This window comes from Ananas comosus, linkage group 16, assembly GCF_001540865.1.
Source record: "Ananas comosus cultivar F153 linkage group 16, ASM154086v1, whole genome shotgun sequence".
Taxonomy (NCBI): domain Eukaryota; kingdom Viridiplantae; phylum Streptophyta; class Magnoliopsida; order Poales; family Bromeliaceae; genus Ananas; species Ananas comosus.
This window is the reverse complement of record NC_033636.1, coordinates 2,339,740-2,364,401: the sequence shown is the minus strand read 5'-3', so window position 1 is coordinate 2,364,401 and position 24,662 is coordinate 2,339,740. Positions and strand designations below refer to the sequence as shown.

Below are 24,662 nucleotides of genomic sequence, written 5' to 3'. Positions count from 1 at the left end.
TACTAATATTTACTTTATTGTTTTTCTTACTTTCAGTGCAATTTGTACGGAATGGAGACTAATGGTGACATTTTCAGTTAGTTTAGTGAGGAATTTTGTGTTTTTTTTCAATGATACCATGCTGAATTTTGTGTTCTTTTTTTGATGATATTGTAATTCTATTTCTTATTTCTGTCATTTTATTTTGATAATGATTAAATACTATATATCGAATCTATAATATTTATTTATAAAAATTTTATTTTTTAGTATTTATGCGACGTACATTGCACGTGCACTTAACTAGTATATATATATAATGGTGAGATTACCTCTAATATAAAAAATATATATATTTAGTTTAAAAATAATTTAAAAAATAGGCTTATCTTTTGTATAAAGTTACTCTCTCTAACTGTTGCAGTTGAAACTGCAACCAATCTGAGCGTAGTTCCAACTGCCGCAATTAGACCTCTTACAATTCCTACTGTAACAGCTGAAATTAAATACATCAAACTAAATACCGAATTTGTATTTACATACAGTTACAACAATTGCAACTTCATGCAACTAGACGGTCCCTAAAAGCGGCCGTCTGTATACTGACTATTATAGCCTTTTCTTTCATTATGGTTGTTCATATCTGCTAAGTTGTCATTAAATATCTTATCCCGACACCCAAATGAGAGCCTTAATGAAAATATAGCATTCACCGAATATTCATTGCAGATTCGCATCCACACGTCAAGTTTGGATACAACTTATTTTTCCCTAATATCTGACCGTATTTGAGCATTTTCTCAACCCCAACGGTTGCTCAGTAATTTCAGAACAGTTAAAGACACGATCTACTCACAGCGCATGAGAGTATGCACTTGGTAATTATTTATTGACAAGCCAACTGAAATTAACAAAAAGGACTCTATAAACTGGTAGCCATTGTAATAAGAGGACACCACATACATCTTCTGAGGCTTCTGCAGTGAACACTACCTGCGGAAACAGCTAAAAATATACAAAAAGGATGCAGCGATCTGCGATACGTGAGGTCGAATAAGAAAATGTTCTTGGTGCTCGTAATTAGCCACGCCAGTTAAACTTAATGCTCAAACCAAAGTGATTCTACACACAGCTTTGCGAAAAGCTTCGCGAGCAAAATCTCAAACATAGAAAGACCAGTAAGACAAAGACACAAATTCAGCAATTGCATTAGTACAAGCCAACAATCACCTCAAACTGATCCCCTCTGAATACTTATTATGGTGTTATTTGACATCCATTTCAACTTATCTTGTGTGCAGCTCCAAATCTGCAATAGAAAAAACTCTTTCACCATAATAACATATAAGGGCATTTTGCATATATGTACCCCTGCAAATATGTGAGACTGCGAATAATCCTGCAAAGCTGGTATCGCATGCTTACCACTAAACCTCGTCGCTTTGCTCGGATGTCGGCTGGGGCGTTGGCACAAATAGAGAGTAAATTGCACTAGTCTCCAGACTTCAACATAAGTTTCGTTTTGGTCCTTCAGCTTTCAAATTCGACATCCTAAGACCCTACCTAAACTTTCGACAATGTCTCATTTTTGTCCGTAAACCTTCAACAATATTTCATTCTATATGTCTGTTCTCCATCTATCACATACTTTCAATTCGACAGTCCAATTAGTAAATAGAGAAAAAAAATTAAAATTTGAAAGTCAATGGATGGTATGGTAAAATATGAGATGGGGTAAATGGCCGATTAATAAAAGATGCATATATGTACACATGAACTAGGTGTATGCAATAAATTGCTCTCTAATAACAAATATGCACGGCTAAAATGAAACTATTTTAAGAGTTTAGAGTCTCTAACGTTGAACTTGCAAGTCGACCAAAGTAAAAACTTGTCTGAAAGTTTGGAGACGATTGTTGCAATTTACCCCACAAGAATGTTCGGAGACTAGTGTTGCAATTTACTTCACAAATAGGTGAGGTTTCGAAGGGCACACAAGGAAAATACCGACTTTGAAGGGGCATTTGCATAATTTTGCATATTTGCAAAGGTATGTGTGCAAAAAAACCCATTATAGAAACAGCAAGAAGAAACAATCGCAATAATTAGTTGGCACTAATTATCGAAAGCGTATACAACCGGTAAATGCTATTCAGAGTCCTAGGCTCTTCCTTAGCTCTGTTGATGATATATCCATGCGGAACTTTTCCTCCGGTATTGAGATGAACATATCCTTCAATACTTCAGGAATTTCAAGATCTTCAAGAACCTGAAAGCGGCGAAAACTTAAATCTCAAATGCCAAACGAAAGAGTAGCAAAGACACACCAAACGATTAAAGATGAATTTTTGTACCTTGAAAACTCCATCAACCTTTCTGCCACCTACGAGGAATGTGCAGCCTGTTCTTTTGCATTCGAGAAGTGTCCCCACCATATTGTTATAATCCCCACAGTAGTATTTAGGCTACAGGAATGAACTTTCTCAGTTAATATAGAAGCAATGGAAGTCAATTAGCCACTAGCACAGGAAAAGTTTTAAAACTGAAATTCACAATACGTAACCAACGAAAGTGATGTTTACTGTTCAAACGCTTAAAAAAAAAAAGAGTGGGAGAAGAGTGATATACAATATCAGTGCAGTATAAGATGTGCTCGTAATCTTCTTTAAGATTTATCTTTCAATTAACCAATAATATTATATTTATGGTATAGTGTGAGGTCACCATGGTAGCATTACTACAATGGTAGAGTAAATGACTCGTAGATTTTATTATACAAAATTATTATGGCATCTGAACTGAATAATTACCGTCAGCCACACTCATTGCTTACATGTTTCCACTTGGGTCTATTAAAAAAGAATAGGAAACAAAAAAAATTTTAAAAAAAAGATGAACACTTATTTTCAAAACACCCCAATACATTTTAGATAGAAAACAATAAAGTTCCTCTAGAAGCCAGACCATTACTTGACAAAATGATAAAATATTTCTATTTGGAATCATTTAAGATCTAATTCCTATTACTACAGCAGGATTATTTTGGACTGCATATTTACAATGTCAGAGCCAGTGGCTTAGCCCCTGGCACAAGCTCATTTCCTTGGCCTACCCCGGTCAGTCACGATTTTCCGACCAATTGTTTCAATAATACATTTATATGCATAAGATGAACGACATTTTGCTAGCTAAGTAAAAATAAGATGATTAAGAAAGTAACAATAAAACCAAGTTTTTTTTGGTGTCAGAGGAATATTAGCCACACAAACTCAAGGCTATACCTTTTACACTTGATAAAGCAAGAGAGAGTAAGAAAAAGAAAAGAAAACATTTACCTATTTTAGCACGCAACAAACAATTTCAGATAGAAAACTAGTTTAAAAAAAGCAAGCATTAGCAGTCAACTATTACTATATAAATGCTGACAGAAGATTCAAGAGTAAATGCTTCCTCAAAGGCTCATTAAGAAATGGTGCAAAGAAATCTCTCCACTTGGAGATTATTCCACTAAATTCCCCAACTCTAACAGCATAGCATGGTTGGGTAACAAAAGTAGGGAACATCAATTTCTTTACTCAAGACAACAAGATAATTTTTCCCTAGATCACCAAATGCTTATTACACAGAACAATTCCTCTATGTTTATCTGATTGTTTCGGTTGGAACAATGAAAAGAGCATGTAAAAAGTAAAATGCCAGACTTGCTGACTTTCGTCTTTACTATCGCTTAACATAGCAATAAAATTGTGTTCCATGTTTTTTCACTTGTCTATTTCCCAATAAACAAATGATTTCTAAAAAATTATCACAATCAGAATGGCTTGCATAGTTACATTCAGTTCATAATTAACAGCTAAAATGCATGGTATGGAAATGAATTAGTATCTGCTAGCCTGCTATGCGTCTTCAATAAATCAAATCGAGCTATTAATTTGTTCTTTTTTTATCTTTATACAACTGAAAAATGTGACTTTGTGCTCATACCTTCCAAGTTATTGTATATGCTTCCTACAGCCTTCCATATATCTGACATGAAAAATTGTACTGCATTGAAAAGGTCAAATCCTTCCTGATTTTTTAACTCAGAGTTTCCATCATAAATATGCTACTAACTCAACATAAGGCATTTGTCCAAAATGTTTTACAGTTAGAAAGTCATTTTTCTCATTAATATTAAAATTTGGATAGTTGAGAGGGGCATTTGCGCAAATATAGATTCCTAAAGTATCTAGGCCTTGATTTAGAGATGTTATATGTGACGCCCCACCTCCAAGGGAGTCACCCATCATAGAACTACCCTAGTCCTAACCTCTTGAGCCAAGCCACCGTCCAAAATGCTATAGTCGGGTTTTAGAAACTCACAACCACCTAGCAATGTGAGACTTGTCTCACTAGCCATAGCCGACCCACCCCACTTCCCGGGGGTGTGATGCCCCACTTCCCAAGGGATCACCTATCCTAAGACTACTCTAATGCTAACACGCTTAACTTTTTTAACCTCTTGGGCCTAACCACCGCTCAAAATACTATAACCAGATTAAGAGTCTTAGCCCTATTATATCTTATATATAGGACTACCTGGGGTCTCACATTATATACAAGGATCATATATATACATAATTCATCAAGTGTTTTATACGTACAATTCTTGTACTATTTATTTAATTAGAGAACATAATATTAGGATGTTATCTCTTGGTTTCTTAGGATGAAGTCCAATCAAGATATATTTCTTCCTTGTGACCAAGTCCTGTAGGTTTCATGCTCTTCTGCTACTTGAATTTGGCTTTTTTAAGTACATTGTACCAATTTTCAGGATCAAACTAAATCAATTATTCCTGATAAAATTTAAGTGATCTTTTAAGGGAAGCTTCGCAGACATGACAGTCAAAACCATTTTGCAGGATGAGTACCATGACAGGATGAGATTATGAATAAAGTACCAAGCTGAACTCATCAAAAACAACGAAAGCCAAAACAAAAGATGAACTTATTATAGGGGAAAAGGGGGGGAAAAACAAAGAGAGCAAAGAAGAGCGCCTAATCCCCAAGAAATGTTGACTAAGCCGACAAAGCTAATTATATGCCTATTAGGGGCCTACTAGGTGTTGAGAGCTGCCTAATGCTAATGAGCAAAAAACTGTTGAGGGCAAAACATATAAAGATATGCTTTTTGGTTTTCCAGTGGGACTGCAGAAAATATGTCAATCAAATCATTGTGATACGTGCAACGTAATATCACTTACTGAAACAAATAAAATATTTTCTCATCATACTTTCCGACTGCACAAACGCAGTTTTTCTGCAATCCCAAATGAAGCTAAGCTGACGAAGCTAATTATATGCCTACAAAGCTGACAACGCAAATTTTCAACGCAAATTTTATGCCTGCAACTGCTCTAGTCAAAAAGTTGAACTTCTTACATTAACAAGCCTTGCAGCAGTGTCAGCACCGATCACAAAGGCGCTTCCAGGAAAAATTTCTGCTTTCTTGTAGAAGTAAGGTTGGTTTGATATAATTACAGTCTTTCCTGGATCAAAAAAGAAGAAAAAATTATGTACGGTAACAGAGAGAGTGCATTCAAGAAAACATCAAGCACAGATCAGTCATTAAATATAGCAGGAAAGTTAAGCCACACTTTGTAGTTCTTAAGTTCTTAATGGGGGAATTGCAACATTAATGATCAAAACTACTACACGAAATCTGAAGCAACTTACCAACATAAATAAAAGAAGTGAGGAAAAAAATAATTTTATCTACATTAATGCAATCAAAAGAATTGGATTATTCCTGCCAACCATTCCACTCAACTGCTCATGTCAAAGAATTCTTGATTCTCAAAATAAATTGCGACTTGTTGAAAGCCAAACAAAATCCGTACCGTTAACCACTCAAAATTTTCTTAGTGACAATTAACACAAGTATGCTACTATTTTCTAAACAAGCCTCTTATAAAACCTTAGTTTTGCTAATCCTGTAATATTATATTTTTGTTTAAGTTTCAATTTAAAACTTACATTTAGGAATTTAAGTGAGTTTAGGTTTAAATTTATATATGAACTAAACCAGGAATACTAAACTTTAGTTTTGTTNATTCAGGAGCTAGAGTAGTAGTAATACAGTCTATAATGCAAATATTGCTATTTTCATTTAATATTTTCTCAACAAATATTAATCTAAACAAAACTTACATTTAGGAATTTAAGTGAGTTTAGGTTTAAATTTATATATGAACTAAACCAGGAATACTAAACTTTAGTTTTGTTTAGATTAATATTTGTTGAGAAAATATTAAATGAAAATAGCAATATTTGCATTATAGACTGTATTACTACTACTCTAGCTCCTGAATTCGGTGTAAGTTAATAGCGGAGAAAGGCTTCAATATACTAAAATACCAGAGCCTTCATTCACTAAGGAAGAATGAATGCAACCTTTAATATTTCTCAAAAAAATATATATTAAATTTTAGTTTAGTTTTTGGATTGGCTTATAAAGGGGCAGGCTTGAAACTTTGATCTTAGCTACAGTTAGATTTGGATATAGATTGGTTTCAGATATATAGTTTAATTTAGTTCAATTAATTATTTGAGTTCAAAATTTTAAACTTAATATTTAATGCAAACTTCGATTCCAATTCTTGGTTTAAACAATTTAATTTTGAATATGAGTTTAAGTTTCAATTTGAATTTCATCATATTCAGTTTTATCTTTGAATCAGGTTTTTTTTTTTTTTTTTAAGCTTTGACTGGGATGTGGTTTTGGTTCAATTGATGAACTTGGGTTAAGTTTCAATTAATTTTGATGTTAAATCAATTCAATTTATTTAAAGTTAGATTTGTTTCAATTTTGATCTTCTTTGATAAATGTATGGTCTTCTTTATTTTCTTTAATTTGATTATCTGATTCGACTAAAAGTGGCCTAACTTATGCCATGTATTTAGATTTTCGCATGCCGGCTGGACACTCTGGTTCCATCAAGGAGAGCTCAAAATGTAGTGCTTTTCCTTTTGCACCACAGTGGATGAGGTGTGATGGGAGAAAGATCCTGTCTTTACAGGCTGGCAAAGGAAGGAGAGATTGGTTGGTAGTATTAGGTAAGTTATGTATATTGTTAGGATAATCTAATGGTCCAGTAAGGCTAGACGAAAAAATGATTGCCTAGTGCAATACATACATCTGTGCACCATACTTCCATCAGCTGTCAATCCCACCAATATATCTTTGAATTGAAGCTCTCGACTATGAAAATAACTCATAAATGAATCTGGCCGATCACTATATTAACTTGTCTCTATTGAATAGGAAGAACTTCAGAAGGATTTACAAAGTGATAAAAACTCCTTTGCAATTACTCCGATTCTGTCCTTGCAAGGATACTAAATTAAGCTGCTGCTGCCATTACCAACAGATTTATGACCTCTCATTTCAATTATTGAATTTTGTACACTTTTTTATCCTATTCTTCAGGTGTAAGGAAGAACAAAATAGCAGACCTAATTGAATCAACAAACAGGGCAGCAGCAATTTGCTTAGGACAAAATGCTGTGCAGATTTTATAGAATGTAACAGAAACAAATCCTTTATCCACTGTGAAACAGCAATAGCGGAAGAAACTGAAACAATGGATAGCACGACATATAATGGTTTAGGCAGAAACTTAGACTACACTAGACATGAAAAACATCATTTTAAAAAAATATATAGATACAAGAATGTGACCAACCATTTTATCCAAATTTAACTTTGCCACAAACCTGCCTTTTTGAATTGCTCGACTCGATTTTTAATTTCTGCCACTGCCAGTGGGGGTTTATCTGCATTAACTGCTGATATCTCGAAGCATGGATGCCCATCTTCGCACATACTGGATACAAAATCAAAGAACAACATGAAAGTTATTTTCTGCTCCTTGATACGCGGGTGGATCCCATTCTAAAGAAATGATTACAGAATTACATTTTCTGCAATGTATCTACATACAAGAATTGCAACATGCAATAGTTCATTATTATAAAAATGTGATTCACCTGTCACAATTTGATTGACCTATCAGGATTATCATGAGAGAATGAAACATTAAGGTTGAAAAAACATTAAGGATATTTAACTGTACCAAATCGCAATACAGATCCAGCTATATAGCACCTTAATAAGCTAGTTTTTACAAAAGATGGATACACAAGGAGAAATGCCATCTTTATGTGCAGTACATTATTTTATGGATGGGGCATTACAATGGCAATGCAACAAATGTACTGGTGCTTTAAAAAGGTAAGATTTAACTGTGATTAGTTTGCCCAGATGCATGTGCAAGAGGTGACAAGGGAACCAATTGATTTTTAAAGTGGCTTCAGTGGAAAGGTTAGAGACGAAGCTATTGGGGCCCAATTACGAAATACGAACATCTAGGAGCCTACTTGCTCGTCAAAGTTTAGAGTGAGCCTATACATTTAATCAGGGATTAAAGTGCCGCCTCGTGCCGTTCGGCACGTGGAGGCACATACACATACGTGAAGCGCAAGACAGCGCGATACCTGCAAGGGTATCGCAGCAGGGTACCGTGCCGTGGTGTTTTTTTTATTCTTTGGCGTTTTGCTTTTTTTTGGAGGGGCACTCTAAGCATCCCACCCCGCCCACCCATCCCCCTCTGTACAGTGGTTTGTTTTTCATTTTTTTGGCCTTTTGCACATTTTCTTTTTTTTGTTTTTTGGGTTGATGCACTTTTTTCTTTAGATTCCCCCACCACCTCCTCTTTTTTTTCTTTCCCTTTTTTTTCTTTCTTCCCCCTCCCTTTCTCCCGTGCCTAGGTACCTTCTCCTCTACTCTCTCGCTCTCTTCTTTTCTTCTTAGTTCTTACATATCTTCCTAAAATTATTTTCCTCCTCTTTTTTCTTTTTTCGTCACTTAAAAAGGAGGGAAAAGATTGCAAATCGAAGATCTACTTATTAGGTAAGTCAAAAATATATATAATTTATTTTTTTTGTTTATATATTTTGAATATTTTTTATTTGTAAAGCTTATTTTTTGAAGAAATATAAAATTAGGCAACTTTTAACATATAGTTTATAAAAAGTTGAAAATAGAAGTACTTGATTTAATCAATATACGGGCAAATATATAATTTTCATAACGCAGGAGACTTCGGTCCCCGCACCCCCTCTACCCGAGCCCTCTACTTCCACCACTGACATCCACTTTTTCTTTACAAAATATTTTATCAAAATTTGTCGCACCACAAAGCTTTCGGCAAATCAAGGGAACAAAACTCAATAAACAAATTTTGAGGCACATCAAACATAAAATTTTATTTTTGGATTAGAAGATTGAAAACACTGATAAAATTAAAAGCTAAATTAAATTAATTAATACTTAAACTTATTTAATTTATTTGTCATTTGTCATATAATTTATTGCTAAATTTTTATTGATAGATTTAACAATTTTTCTTAAAAAAATTAATAAAAAAATATTTTTTTCAAATGTTTATTAATAGATGTTGCAGTCCATATGACACAGATGACTGTTGTCCATTATATCCACAATCCAGTTGCATATGCAGATTATGTACGACAATACAATTAGATGCACCGGAAATATATGACTTTCTCACAATACCAGCAATATTTATACCAACATTGTCAAATAAATCTTATATCTGCAGATAACAACATGCCATATGATCTACTGCAACGATCTATGTGAAATTAAGCAGTCATCTCTCAGTAAAAATATAAATTTAAATAATTATTATAGTTGTGAATTTTATTATTATATTTTAATTTCTATTCTCTATCAGATATAATTGTACTTTACATATAAAAAAAACTTACCAGTATGTTAATTGATGAATATAGTAACCTATACATAGCTTATATTCATAATTATTTGACTAAATCTTTCAAAAGAATATCATAAGAGTTTATTGAAATAAAAAAAAATAAAATAAGTATGTGCCAAAACGTGCCAATAGGAGGTCATGCGTATCCATCGACACGCAAGCGTACCACATGTCGGCACGGAAGCGTGCCTGTGCCGTGCCGTGCCAGGCAAACAGCAGCACGCCCCCATGCCACGGCATTTTAATCCTTGCATTTAACTTTTTAATTTATCATGACACATCTCATTAAGACGATAACATTCAAACTTCAAAACCAAGAATTCCAGCTTCCCTCAAACTTCAAACATGAATCTAAATATTGAAGACGATAAAAGAAAAAGGACCTGTGACTCCAACTTTATACCAGAACTACGATCATTGTTTATTATTATTTTTAATTTTCTACTGTTACGTAGTCTTCTCGAAAAGAGGACTGCAAAAGAATGATTATAAAGTTGCAATTACATGGCTCCTATAACAAAATGAGAAGCCATGAAATTTCATTATCTCACACACAATGGATACCGGTGCAAAAGCAAATTTCCAGAGTAACTGTACGTGTAAGGATTTAAAACTAAATGAAAACTAGCCATGTACACTTGATAAGATTTAGTATGAAAGTATACCTTGTTGCAATTTCAAGCAATTTGAGGTGACCATCATGCAAGGGATTGAATGAACCAGATAATATAACTTTCCTGTCCTTATTTGCTATGTCAGAATCTACAAAACCAGGAGAAGCACATGCTTACTAAAAAAGCAAAATAAGAGGGGAGAAAAAGGGAAGCTTGCCCATTTCTGATGACAAGAATAGTTAGTAACAATATTTTGCAGTACCCTTAGAAAAATCGTATATTTTCATGCATAGTTGCCCATCAATAACCTGCTGAAGCTGTTGATCCTCATCAAAATGCTCTTCACTTTGAAATGGAATTTCAGATTCATGTAATTCTGATTTGAAGGTTGCAGAGACTTTGCAGGCGTCAGCAATTGCCTTGATAACAGATAGAAAAGGCAATCACAATAGGTGCCACCAAAATAAATAGTCAATAACAATAAAAACTAATGGATTCCAAATTGAATGATACCCAATAAGCATAAAATTAACTCTTTCTGTGCTACTCTTAGTTTGGAAAAGAAAAATAATAAAGCTACACTATCTCAAATAGTTGGAACTTCAAGGCTTGTTGGTCTTGATGTTGTAGTTGTTTTTGTTCTTGATGTGCTCTGGAAATTTCTTTTAAGCAAAAGCAGCGCAAGAACAATCAAGTAAAACTTATCGCAAGTAATTAACTGCAAAGTGTAAATTAAATAGTAAAATCTTATATTCCTGATTAAAAAGGTGATTCAGGTTCAGCTCCATGAATCTTTCTTCACTTGGCTGGATTTGATTCTTCCTGCCATTAGTTATTTGAGGTGTACCGTATATTATTCCACTATATCTATCCTCGCCTTGGTAATCAGCCTAATTGCAGCTAGCAGCAACCAATTTTACTGTTTGGTCACTGCTAAATAACACCGAACAAATTTAAATAGTTTTTTCACAAATGCTCTCAAAGGATGCATTCTAACATGCAGCAAGTATAGTCATCCTTGCTTGATCTGCTCTAACGGCATCAGTTATCCACCTTAACTACTCAATTCAGCTGCAATTCTAGTCATACAACCGTCCTACATAACTTAGCTGTAGTACAAAGAGTATGTGATGATCACATAAAGCACTAGAAGCACAAACTCAAGTTTCCACCAGGTAAGTTTCAAGCCTCTATTGATCCAATAATTTTCTTAAGCTAATTTGTGTATATGTGTGTTTGTGTCTCCATTTTTGTGTGTGTGTCAGTAAGAAGTTACATAGGGAAATTATGCAAAGGGATCTAAGTAGAAATTAGAAAATATGCATGAGACAATAGTTTCTGATTTCTAGCCATACAATATACTTGGTGATCTGACAGAAAATAGTTTTGCTTTCCTGAGCTTATCCAAATTTCTGACTGCCATAGAGGTTAATATTATTTGTATGGAATAAAATCAACAAAATAAACACTTCCAATGCAGATTGCAACTACATAGGATAAAGAACATTTGAGACAATTAGTTACAGAATCTCCTTTTTCTGATAAAAGCCAATTGTTAGTGAGAAGACACAAAAAGAGAAAGGTATATGCTTCCATTCTACTTTAGCAGTTGGTAAATTTAACACAACTAAAGCAATTAGGAATATCATATATTTTTACAACCTGCTTAAACTACCCTTTAGTTCAGGTAATTAGCTAGTTTCTACATTTGTTGCCCCGTCTAACCAAAAGGCAACTTAGAACCATTGAATTCGCAAAGCATTCCACACTCCATGTTATGTAGAAATTAAAATCGAACTTACGATGGAGAATAATTGGAATGAAAAAAAAAAATTGCATTTGAAACTCCTAGCATACCTTGAGTAAAAAATGGCTCGAAACCTTGTCTTCTTCTTCTCTAGTTCGCAAACCCTTCAGAAAGAACATCATAAAACAAAGTTTCTACGAATATGGTTTAGTCAAGAAACCAAATAAATAATAAAGTACCTTCAAGAGGGTAACATTTGAGGTTCTAAGGCTGTCGTATGTACGAGTGGACAGGTAGAACCTATTCGAGCATAATAAATAATAACAAGATTAATAAATGAAAGACAATTAAAAAAAAAGACACTAGCATTCGAAAGAGGAGGCTAAATTATAGAAAACCCCCCTATCAATACCCGCTTTTTCACTTTCCCCCCCTGTCATTCAAAAACCTACATTTTGCCTTCTTAAAAAATGAAAAATGTTCACTTCGGCCTCCGCCATCAGTGTTCCGTTAGGGTTCCGTTTATATCTTATTTTTTATACCCAAAATACCTCTAAAACTCTCATCCATACCCACACACATGCCCTCAGCGGCCGCCTTGTGCTCCGCCGCCTCGCCCTCGCCCTCGCCCTCGCCCACCCCTCTATCCATGCCCAGACACACTCTTGCCCTCCTCTGCCGCCGGGATGAGCAAAATTGGGAAGAAGGAGATGAGAAAATGAGGGCAATTTGGTCATTTTGTCACACCGTACCCCCCTATGAACATTTTTTATTTTTTAAGGGGGCAAAGTATAGGTTTTTGAATGATAGGGGGGAAAGTGAAAAACAGGTATTGGCAGGGCGGTTTTATATAATTTAGCCTTGAGAGAATGAATATTTTTAAAATTGAGTATCGCATAGAAAGGATGAAAATCTTGAAAGAGTTTGCCTAGACCTGCAAAACTATTTAATAAACATATGAATTGGCAACCCATGCCAAGCTTCGCATCTGACGGGTTGTGGGCCCCACTATATACATATGTAATATGAGTGGTGCTATGCACTGTTTAAAAAAGCGCGCCTAGGCGCCTAGGCTCTAGGCGCACAGGCCAGCGCCTAGAGCAGCTCTAGGCGGGCGACATGACTCAGGCGCGCGCCTAGGCAGCCTAGGCGCGCGCCTGGGCCTAGGCGCAAGGCGCCCTCAAGGCGCGCCTAGGTAATATTTATAGTAACGGGTTTGGATCCAGATTTTATTGGTCTAACGGGTTAAAATATCTAAAATAAACCCAATACCCTAAACTAAACCCTAAATAATCATCAATTATCTCTCTATTCCCCTCTCCCTGTCCGCTCTTCCCTCTCCCTGTCCGCTCGACCCTCTCCCTGTCCGCTCGGCCCCTCTCCCTCTCCGCTCGCCCGCTCGACCATCTCTCTCTCTCCGGCGTTCCCTCTCCGGTTGTCCTTGCTTCCGGCACTTCCTCCTTGCTTCTTCAACTCGCTCGCCTCTTCTTCTAAGGTTTTTTGTCTCTCCCTTGGCCTCTCTCTAGTTTCTCTTTTAGTTTTTTGTGCGCCTGACCTCTCTCGGGCGCGCGCCTGCGCCTTGCGCCTTGCGCCTTGCGCCTAGGCTCCAACAGGCCTTTGCGCCTAGGTGCGCCTTGGACTTTTTTAAACACTGGTGCTATGGGGCCCGCTACACAATAATATACATATGAAGATTGGTGCTGTGGGACCCTCTGGTGCTGTAGGCCCACTATACATATGAAGAAGGACAATTTCACCAGTAGCCCTCTCAAATATATAAATATTGTAAATACCCCTGCAAAATTAAAAATATAATATGTATTCCTTCAAATAAAAAAATTTATCATGATTATCCTTCCTTCTAACGAACTGTTACTTTATCATAGTTAAAGTTTAGTTAAATAAAGATTAAGTTATAAAATGACTGACTTACCCCTAAAAAATTAGGGTGTTATTTTAGCAGTAGATAAATAAGAGGCAATTTTATGAGTACTCTTTTAATTAAAAATAACATTTCTAGCACTAATTATTAGTGGGTAAAAATATATGGAAACCCCTTTCAGATAGACCTTTTAACTTTAATTTTTTAACATTAAGAGCCCTTGAACTTTTAGTTTTTTTTTTGGCTATACCTGGTTAAAAGTTTTTCAATTGAGATCCCTCACAGAAGAATTTGATAAAATATTTAATTTAGTTGGGAAAAAACGCTCAATTGCTAAAATTAAAGAAACCCTTAGGTTGAGAGGGTGTAAATGTATATATATAAAAAAATCCAAGTTAGGGCCATATCAAAGCGGGCTACAGGTGTGAGGTTCTTCATACATTTTTAATGTATTGTTGACAATAAACTTTCGCTTAATTTTTTTTTGTTTGAGTGGGTCACATAAGAAATACTCTAATATTAAGAATTTTGATAGCAAAATATTATGTGAGATATGTGAGTTATTTAAATAAGATTTAAAAAAATTAAATCTTGAAATAATTAATGTTGAATACTTTAATGGACAATTGCATTACAGCTATGTATAATTTAAAAACGAAAAATCATAATGAGATTTAATTATTACACTTAATCGCCTGTAGATCTTTAATTGTAAAATTTTAAAGAGAATGTTAAATTATTATATAATTCAAAAATTAAAAATTGATCATTTAATTAACCTTAAATTATTACACCTACTTAAATTTGTGCTAGGATAAAAATGTTATGTATAGATTTATAGAATATGTGATGATTTTTTGACTGAATCTTAACCTTAAGGCATCTATGAATAATTATAGTTTTTAAGAATGGTGCTGTGGTGCCCCCTATATATGTTATACATGCAATAGGGTCCGCTATACACATAGAAAGAATGGTGCTGGGGCCGCTATATATTTATACATGTTGTATATATGCTGTAGGGTCCGCAATACAGATATAAAGAATGGTGCTGTGGGGTCTACTATATATTTATACATGCTGTGGGGCCCGCCATACATTTGAAATGTGAATGATACTGTGAGCCCCGCTATATTGGTATATTATATATATTATTATATACATACGAATGGCAATTGTTCGAGGCTTCTCCGCTTCTAGCGCCTGTGGGGCCCGCTGTTGTTGCCGATTAAATGCGCTGTTGTTGCGCATTAAATGCGATATTTCCGATGTGTCTATTCGCTTGAATACGAACCTACTCCGTCTGGATTTTTACCGTTTCCGTTCCCTCCATCGCCCCATCTTCTTCTTCTTCTCCGACGTCGTCGTGCCGATGGTCGTTACCTCTGTATTTGCTAGGACAGCCGCGGAGTGGCCTTGTCGCTGTCTACATCATGGCTGGTGGATGGTTGTACGGAACACCTGCCCTCTACTTGGGATGGCAGGCCGACGTGCCCTCCTACAACTCGCCGAGGCAGCGTGAAATACGGCCGCCGATGAAGATGACTAGGAGGGTGTGGTGGGTGCTGACAGGCTATATAGGTCCTTGATTTGACCTTAGGACTTTCTACTTTCTTCTGCTCCAGTTAAACTGTTCGTCTTTCCTCATTACTATGGCCGGTTTGTTATAAATAGCAGTATTGTTCTTCATATTCTTTCTTCCTTCCTCCTTCTTTACTCTTCTCTATGGTTTTCCCTCGGTATTTTTGTGTTCTTTGTCTCCGTTCTTGCCTGCAAATTTGCTGTGGATTTCTATCTTGCTGGCGTTGGGAATTAGGTGTGGAGATGTTGTCTTCTTGCTGTTAAAGGGTGTGGGACCCAAGGTTTTAAGTGCCCATCGGCAAGGGCCGTATCCACCATGCCGTACCGTGCCAACAAAAATACCGTTACAATACAGACCCCGTGCCGATGACACAGCTCAAAACCCTCTATTCTTTAAATTAGTAAGTAATTTCCTCAATGACGTTCAAAAGATGTGATAAAAGACATAATAAATAGTTAGAATATTTTGTTGCTAAAGAAAATAAATATTTCATGTTATTATATGTCGGCACACAAGAATTTTTTTGACTGGCACGCATCGGCACGGCTCGGCACGCACCGTGCCGACAAGTTTCCGGCACGACCCTGTGCCACGGCACTTAAATCCTTGATGGGACCTACCTGCAAGTTACCCTCCTCTTCCTCCACAGTGAGTGCTACTCTATTTTCTCTCTCCTATTATGTGAGTGACGAAGGAGAGAAAACTATTTATTGTGCCCATTAATTTAATTCATCTTCCTTTCCAATTTTCTTTTTTTTCTTAACCCTATCTAACTGAAATTTCTTTTTTAAAGATACGCTTAATATTTTATAAGCATACCATTCAAACTTTTGATTTTTACAACTATAATTTTTAACTTCATCAAAGAGTTTTATGAGTCTCTTTCTCCAATCAAAATTACTTATTACATAGCTATTTTCGACGTATATTTTATATATAATTTTGTAAGAGTACTTTCAAATACCCTTTTTTTTAGTTTTGATAATTAAGCACGAGAATTAAAAAAATACAGTGAGTCTATTCTTTCTACTATTTTTTGTTCATGTACTAAAATAGAAGAAATAATATATGAAAGAGTTCCAAATAAAATAATGGCAAAATTAGTTACTTTGATTGAAAAGGGGCTATTCAATAATCTTATAAAATTTAAGCGGTCTAATTATCAAAATTAAAAGTTCATGAGTTTGTCGCCAAAAAAAAAGTTTAAAGGCCTTTATACATTTTCCTTATTTAAATAAAATAAAATTTACATACATTCTTACAAAGTATAGAATTGAGAGTTTTATCTCTCAAAATTTGTAACTAATGAGTATATTTTTTCAGATATTTAAAATTTAGATAATTTACATCTTTTTGGTTAGTTGATCAACTAATATTTACTTTCCTTCTTTATCATGACCATTCTATCTATATAATATTATCTTCTTACATTCTTTTGTTATGGGCAAATAAACGAATGTTAGTTATAAATATGAAGCAAATTGATTGATATTCACTTTAATATAAATGGATTCTGCAATTTTGCTAATTCATAATTGTGTTATTGCATGTGGTTGTACGCAATTCGGTGTGGCGTCAATATGTTGCTGCTTAACCTGCTGTGATGCTTTTTCCCTGGTTGAAAAAATAGGTATGAATTTTACTATTGATTGTTGGGCAGCAATGCTGTATTTGCTGTAACTTAATTGGTTGTTCCCTACTGATGCATATTTGTTTATTTTTTACTGTTTTGTGTTCGATATGGCAGAAGCTATTTGTGGGTGTCCTGTGGCTGAGGGATAGCTTATCGTGTTGTGAGGTAATAAATTGGTTTTTTGCTTGGGGCTGTTGTCCTACCTGCTTACGTTCGCCTGTGTTTCCTATTAGGTTGGGTTTTGTGTTTCTTGCATACTTTCGATATTTAGCCTTCGATTTTGGGTGCAGTTATGTCGTCAGTATTTGTTACGATTTATTTCTGTGAACTGCTCCATGAGGTATGCCAAAAATTTTCTCTCGCGATGCCAAGATACGGTATCCCGGATGAAGACGAACAAGGCTTGATTAGTGTTTATGTTGACATGGAGGTGGGTGAGGGAGAACCAAAAAATTTGAAAAGGAAAAAGACCTTTTAGGTAATAAAAAAAATAATCGTATATCAGTTCATTATCATGTGCACCAGTTCTAAAGAAATCATCATAAACTCTTTCCTATAATATGCAGTTGCATCGAGGACGCCGCATCAGATGCCGAAGAAATATAATCTCTGCTGCTGGCGATTATATTTGTTGCCTTTCAGAACTGTTCCAAACTTAGTTTTGGTCTTGAAACTGTATGTCGTTTGTATATATTTGTTTATTCAGGCTTCTTTGTCTTCAAATACTTTTGTTTTTTGCTTATACTTATTTATTACTTTATATGTATTTTGCTGTCTGAGACCCAATTGAAATCTTGAATCAGTTCTGCACTAATATGCAGTTTTTTCTTCTCTTGCAATTTTCTTCGCATATATTAAATCATTTCGAATCAAAATTATTTTCTAAAAAAATAAAAAAAAAATTACCCGATGCATTGCACGGGTTACTATACTAGTAAAAGATAAAACTTGTATTCCTCTTAGCCGATTTCTCTATCAAGTCCAGCTGCACATCAACTGTACTAATGGAACACACCTATCCTATAGCACACCATTTGAAGTTCTTCCCAAAAACTATGCCAATTACCGGTATGCTCTTCAAAGCCCTCAACAAAACTTTAAACCCTGTACGACCTTCACGTGGGTGCCAACCTAATGTAAGAATGTCACACCCACCAATCAATGATATTATTCCTTCCTTAATCGGAGGAACCTAACCTTGCGCTATCTCAAAACATGTCATCTCATGATAATTGATAAAAAGCTAATTCAATATGCATTATTTATGAGAGAATAATTATATTTGGCATGCTTTGTAGAGCGGTGCCTAAAAAATTCGCACCAATCAGCACAGAGAGGTGCCTACAAGCTAGCAGCAGGGTGGGTAGGTAAACAAGCATTGGCATACTGCTTGCATCAGTCAATACCTGGCAAGCCTATGCAGAATCAGTCTATTGAGGAGTATAATGTGGTATAAGTAGGTCAGTGAGGATATCATAATTTAATCAATCGAGTAACATAGTATAATTATCACATCAATCGTTTTCATCTCATTCTTTCAGAAATTCTCATTTTGTATTTCATCTTATTTCCTCAGAATTTCTCCTATAACTTTTGTGATGTGGACTGATCGATTAACTTCTCTCAAAGAGTTTGGCATTTCAGATCTTTATGTTACAGTCACTATTCATAGTACAAACAAGTTTCCTTACCTTATTACACGGTAATTTCACTATTGTTTGAGGTGTTAGATTTATAATAGGAGTGGAAATGCCAAACTAAGAAATTATAATTATGTATGAATTTGGAGAAACATATTAGAAAGAATTGACTACAATCTAACTGAAATATGTACCAGTTTGAGATGAATTTACACTTGGTCAAATCCATAGCACCTCACAAAACAATTGGAAGAGGAAAGGGAAAGTGTACCTATGGTCGCCACGTTTTGGATGTGTGCTAGCTAATGACCCAGTAAATCCAACACCCAAAACTGGTAGACCTAATGAGAGAAAATTATTTTTTCTTAGTTTGCATAGAATCCCACGAGTAATTCACAATTAACGCAGCAAGAAGCGCAGAGCAGTCTTTCAGCATAACAGCACACGGGATGAAAATAACTCAATCTCCACAGTTAGTTGTCAGCATGTCATCATTATCTATGAAAAGGATAGAAATCATAGTGATGTACCTTAGGCTCTTACTACAACCAATCACTGAAAAAAAGTCATTTTAGCAGTTCAGTTTTCAATAAGTAGCAGTTAGTACAATTTCCATTGATTCCTAACGAAGATACTGTTCTCTATTTTTCTTTGAGCGTTTTAATGTTTCAATTCCTTCAGGATTTGGTCTCCTTTAATCTTGATTGAAAAGAATTAAGTTAAAATGAGCGTAACACGCTCATTTTACCATGAGAAAATTGCTTTACATTACATAATCATCACTTCACACTTCGACACGGCAAGCATTATTTTGATCTGATTTGCTATTATGATAATGATGAATGCAGGCAGATTATGATAATGCAGACAACAAATGCAAACCTGGTCTAGAAAGCTTCAGAGCACGATTGTATGCCACCAACGCCATTTCCTCTGCAGTTTGTTGGCTCGTGAATTGAGTAGGAATCTAGAAGCCAGATGCATATGTAAGTTCCAAAAGCTGAAAATAGAGTTGAGCTGGAATGCTATCAATAACAAACGGGCCCCGTTGCCACCCATTTATTTTCGATGATTGAGCCTCCAAATCGACGATCGGCACCGTTGAACATGATCTATACCACTTGAAATATATAAAAACCAAATTTCAAATCTTTTCGACATCATTAGCCTAACGATCAAAGAGTTTCAAAATTTGTAATTTTAATTGTCGATATAAGACGTTTTCTCATTTAACAGCGTAAAGATATCCAAATCAATTGAATTTTGGTTAGAAAATTCTTTAAACTCTTTAGAACGAGATCTATACTCTTGATCTTGATTACAAGACTTCTATCATCACTTTTTAAAGGATATTTATTTTCAGCCGTTCATTTTTTTATCCACTTAATTGACAAGAGAATAATATCGAAAAAACATAAAATTTGGTTTCTAAATGCTTCAAGTGGTACAGATCATGTTTAATAGTGCCGATCGTCGATTTGGAGACTCCATCATCATCGAAAATAAATGGGTGGCAACGGAACCCGCTTGCTACTGATAGCATTCTAGCTCAACTCGCTGAAAATAAAACTATGCTAGATTGAAATATTCTTAATGCAATGTATAATTATTTGTTTATAAATAGCAAAAATATAAATACCTTGCTGAGAAATTGGGCCATGGAGATCTTAGAGTAGGGCACGACGACTTCAAGAATAGTATTAGAAGCGCCTGGGACCGACATCAGCCATCCCAGTGCCTGTTTATATAATAACACTTGTGATTACGTATCTCCGATGATCAAGAAGAGTAGTGAGAGGATAGAGAAGAGAGAAGAAGAAGGAGAGAGTTCGAGAGTTCGAGAGAGAGGGGTGAGAAGAGACCTGGGAAGCGCCGCCGGCGAGGACGATGACGGCCTGAGTGGGGCTTGAATGAATGGCTTCCACCAGGCCGCGAACCCAACCCTCCATCCCTGGCGAAAAGAAAAAGCCCTCTTCCTCGCGCTCTTCAAATCGTTTTCTGGGCTTTTTCGGCAATTGGCCCTATGAAAACAATTAATTTTAAAAATAAATTTATATTTGTAAAAAAAGTCACGATCTTGTCACGCTAGCGACACGTCAGCGTCATGTGGGCTGGGTTAGGGCCAGTTAGTTAAGTTGAACACGGTAAATCATTCACCGTATTTTTTTTTCTTTTTTGAGAGAGATAGCAAGATAGCCGGTTTGTTTATTTTTTAAAAAAATAAATAAATTTAGCTGAAAATATGAATGAATTAGAATTCGAATTTGAAACTTTCAATATCAACGACCGAGTCCTTTGCCAGTTACATTAGGACCGTCAGTTCTTCAAATCAATTTTTTTGTTAAAGAATTAGTGGTTGTTTAGGCTAACTTTTGAAGAGGAATTTTTAGCTCAAAAATAAATTTTACCTCAATTGAGTATTTGATAATTTTATTTTCAAATTTTTGATTCTGATTTTTAGAATTATTTTTTTGATTTTCAAGGCTCAAACCGGAAGCAGTTGAAACCTGCTTCTTAAAATTTGACTCAGATTTTTTACTCAAATTTTAAATTTTTATTTTAATTTTAGATTCAAATTTTAATTTTAATTTTAATTTTAAATTTTTAATTTTATATTTGAATTTTTAAATTTCAAATTTTAAGGTTTTAAAATTAAATTTCAAATCTTAAATTTAAAATTCAAAATTTCAAAAAAGGTCAAACCGGACAAACAATCGTTTAAAAATGGGTCAAACCAGCGGAATTGCCTGATCCGAATTTATAAAGCGATTCAATTTAATCCTTTGAAATGGATAAATTTAAAAATTACTTTGAAAGTTCGAACCGGTGGTTCCACTATCGAACCGGTGAAGTGGTCCGATTTTAATTAAACCAGTTGGATTATTTATTAAGTAACATTGAAATCCAACGATTTAATATTAAGTTAGTTAAACTTCAAATTCTTCATATTCCACTGAGTCTGGTATATTATCATTGTTGGCATTTGAATTTTTAACCCATTTGACACCTTTATTTCGAATGACATATGTGAGAGTGTTCAAACCACCATCATAATCAACATCCACATATTATAAAACAACGTTTATATCGTCATATGTAGAGTCATTATGGGTTCCATTTACATCTTCATCGTCACTTTCAATTACATGCTCATCATCAGTTCTAGTTACATCCTCATTATCACTCGCATTTTTTACTTCCCAATCAGTATGTTCTCGAACACTAGATGATGAACCTTCACTTTAATTATAATGGATAGTTAACCTGCAAAGATATTTAAGATTAACTATTCGTACTGATTCAAATTTTATATAACTAAATCATACAATCACCTACCACTCATCAAGTCCAACCAATAGAGAGAGATCCATAATAATAGATGGCAATGATGCACTCTTTGGCACACATTGTTAGATTTTAGGCTAAATTACAGAAAACCCCCCTGTAATAACCTGCTTTTTTACTTTTTCCTCCTGACATTTAAAAACCTACACTTTGCCCTCTTGTAAAATTAAAAATGTGCACTTTACCCCCTACCGTTAGGGTTCCGTTATAAAATATTTTTTTTATGCCGAAAATACCCCTCTGCCCTCTTTCTTGTTGCTTCGCCTCCCTCCGGCTCGCCGCCTTGCCGCCTTGCCGTCCTCCACTGCCTCGCCCTGGCCCACATCCCCTTCGCCCTCCTCCGCCGCCTCGCCTTCGCCCTCGTTGCCCTTGCCTACCTCTCCATCAACACCCACCTCGATTTCCTCCCTACTATCGTCGAAATCGAGGGGTGGCGAGGGTGCAGGAGGAGAAGGGGAGTAGGTGGAGAAGAAAATGGAAAGAAATCGCGGCCAATTGAGGTGGGAATCGCGGCCGATCGAAGCGGCGGCTGAGAAAGATGAGGAAGAAGACGAAAATGGCGAGGGGCAAAATGGACATTTTACACACCGTAACTCCCCTATGAACATTTTTCATTTTACGAGGGGGCAAAGTGTAGGTTTTTTTAAATGTCAGGGGGGGAGTGAAAAAGCGAGTTATTACAGGGTGTTTTTTTGTAATTTAGCCTAGATTTTATTGAATTTTTTGGTGATTTAAAATTTATTAGGCCTCTTGGGCAGCCCAATACTTGATGGGTTGTGCCTGGAAGTCTAACTAACGTTTTCACATGTGAGGATTAGTTACACATTGAAAACTAAAAGTATATTGTTTTTATTTATATACTCCTTCATTCTCAAGCTAATTGTTTTGGGAGAAAATGAAAGTTATGCTCTCGACTAAACACACGCATGCACGGCACGAGCCGAGCCGAACCGAGCGGGCGGGCGGCGCATGCGGTTCAAGCACCCGGTTTATTTTATTTTTTTATTTTTTGGTTTTATCCTAATCTTTTTGGGTGTTCTAATTCATATTCCGTATATCTTAGGCTTATCTTGCGCTACACGGAATTGATGCGTTGAAGCAAGTTCTTTGCCTTGGATATATATATTGGAGGAAGTTGCATGAGTTCAACCCGAACTGAGGCATACCTGAGAGCAAAACCCTAATCCCTATCTCTATTTCTCGCCATTGATCTTTTGCGCTGATTTTCACCGAGCTTTCTAGTATTTCGCTGGATCTCCTAAAGCTTGTTGGCTTCATCTTGCGTCACCTTGAAAGCATGCCGACAAAGTGGCACATGGACGTTGCATCACTAGAAGTAATTGTCAGGAAGCCTCGCACGTGAGGGGCAATTTTGCTTCTAAGACTGGTCTGCACACCTCAATCCACAGGCTTTTTTCTAATCCTTTTCTCTACAGTATTTATCATTTAATTTTTTTTCGGAATTTTTCTAAAACTGAAATTAAACTTTCGAATTATTTTTAAAGAATATTTTACTAAAAGATCAGAAAGATTTTCCAACATTCTAGAAGCGAAATTTTTTAATTTAATCTTTCTATTTCTTTTATTATTATAGTAAATAAAATATCTTACTATAATAATAAAAGAAACATTCAAGAACTATATATACCTCATGTTTACCTTAACATTATCAACTATCACTGTTTAAACCGAATTCTTAGTACCCTATCTGACAAATTGTATGACATCTACTGTAGTGCTAAAATAGCTAGGAAACTTTGGACATTCTAAGAAGACAAGTATGATCAGGTTGATCCAACCCAGAAGAGATACCAGGTGTCAAATCTAATTAAATTTAAATTAGTAGATAGTAAGTCTATGTCTGACCAGCTTCATTATTTTGAGTATATAGTTGAGCAGCTTAGATCTAGTGGTGTAAATTTTGATGAGAGTTTCTTAGTTGCCGCCCTTATAGATAAGTTGTCACCCTCTTGGTCAAACCATGCAAACGATCTTAACCACAATCAGAGAAAGCTATCCCTGAATTATGCCTTTATAGATCCATTAGGATAGAAGAGTCGAACCGAGTTAGGGATAAGAAGCCCAGTAAACCTACAACCCAAGACAACCTAGTAAAGCATCCTAAAAATAAGGGTAGAAACTTTCAGTATCACCGGAACTTTAAGAAAAAACCTTTCCATCATAGAAAGTTCAACCCAAACTTTAAGAAACCTAAGCCTGAGGAAAGTGGAGGCAACTCTGGTTGCTTTGTGTGTGAGAAGGCGAACCACTTTGCGAAAGATTGCTACTTCCGCAAGACTCGACCTTCCATACCCCAAAAAAAAAGAAAGAAGCTCCACCTGAGCGCCTGATAAATTTGCTGACTGCTGGGTCTGATCCTTCTGACTCCACTATCAGG

General features: G+C 35.5%; 1 protein-coding gene across 2 annotated transcripts; it reads right to left on the bottom strand.

Moving 5' to 3' along the window:
* LOC109722380 lies at positions 882 to 20,889 on the bottom strand. 2 transcript variants are annotated; one of them, XR_002219459.1, is made up of 13 exons: positions 20,782 to 20,889; positions 20,559 to 20,657; positions 19,802 to 19,886; positions 19,191 to 19,260; positions 12,422 to 12,482; positions 12,293 to 12,346; positions 10,698 to 10,854; positions 10,487 to 10,583; positions 7,738 to 7,847; positions 5,404 to 5,510; positions 2,334 to 2,444; positions 1,405 to 2,248; positions 882 to 1,288 (listed from the first exon to the last, which is right to left on the bottom strand). XR_002219459.1 is itself a non-coding variant. In XM_020250430.1 (12 exons), exons 1-12 carry the CDS (start codon positions 20,866 to 20,868, stop codon positions 2,132 to 2,134), a joined length of 1,155 nt encoding a protein of 384 aa, XP_020106019.1. In that variant the 5' UTR covers positions 20,869 to 20,889; the 3' UTR covers positions 882 to 2,131. The 2 variants fall into 2 exon arrangements, 1 of the variants encoding a protein (XP_020106019.1); XM_020250430.1 differs by having other exon boundaries at positions 882 to 2,248.

Excerpts from the sequence above, each read along its gene's own strand:
- LOC109722380 (XM_020250430.1), bottom strand. The coding sequence starts at position 20,868 with ATGGAGGGTTGGGTTCGCGGCCTGGTGGAAGCCATTCATTCAAGCCCC. Across the intron at positions 20,658-20,781 it reads TCGCCGGCGGCGCTTCCCAG|GCACTGGGATGGCTGATGTC; the intron begins GTCTCTTCTCAC and ends TTATATAAACAG. Across the intron at positions 2,445-5,403 it reads CTGCTGCAAGGCTTGTTAAT|CCTAAATACTACTGTGGGGA; the intron begins GTAAGAAGTTCA and ends TCATTCCTGTAG.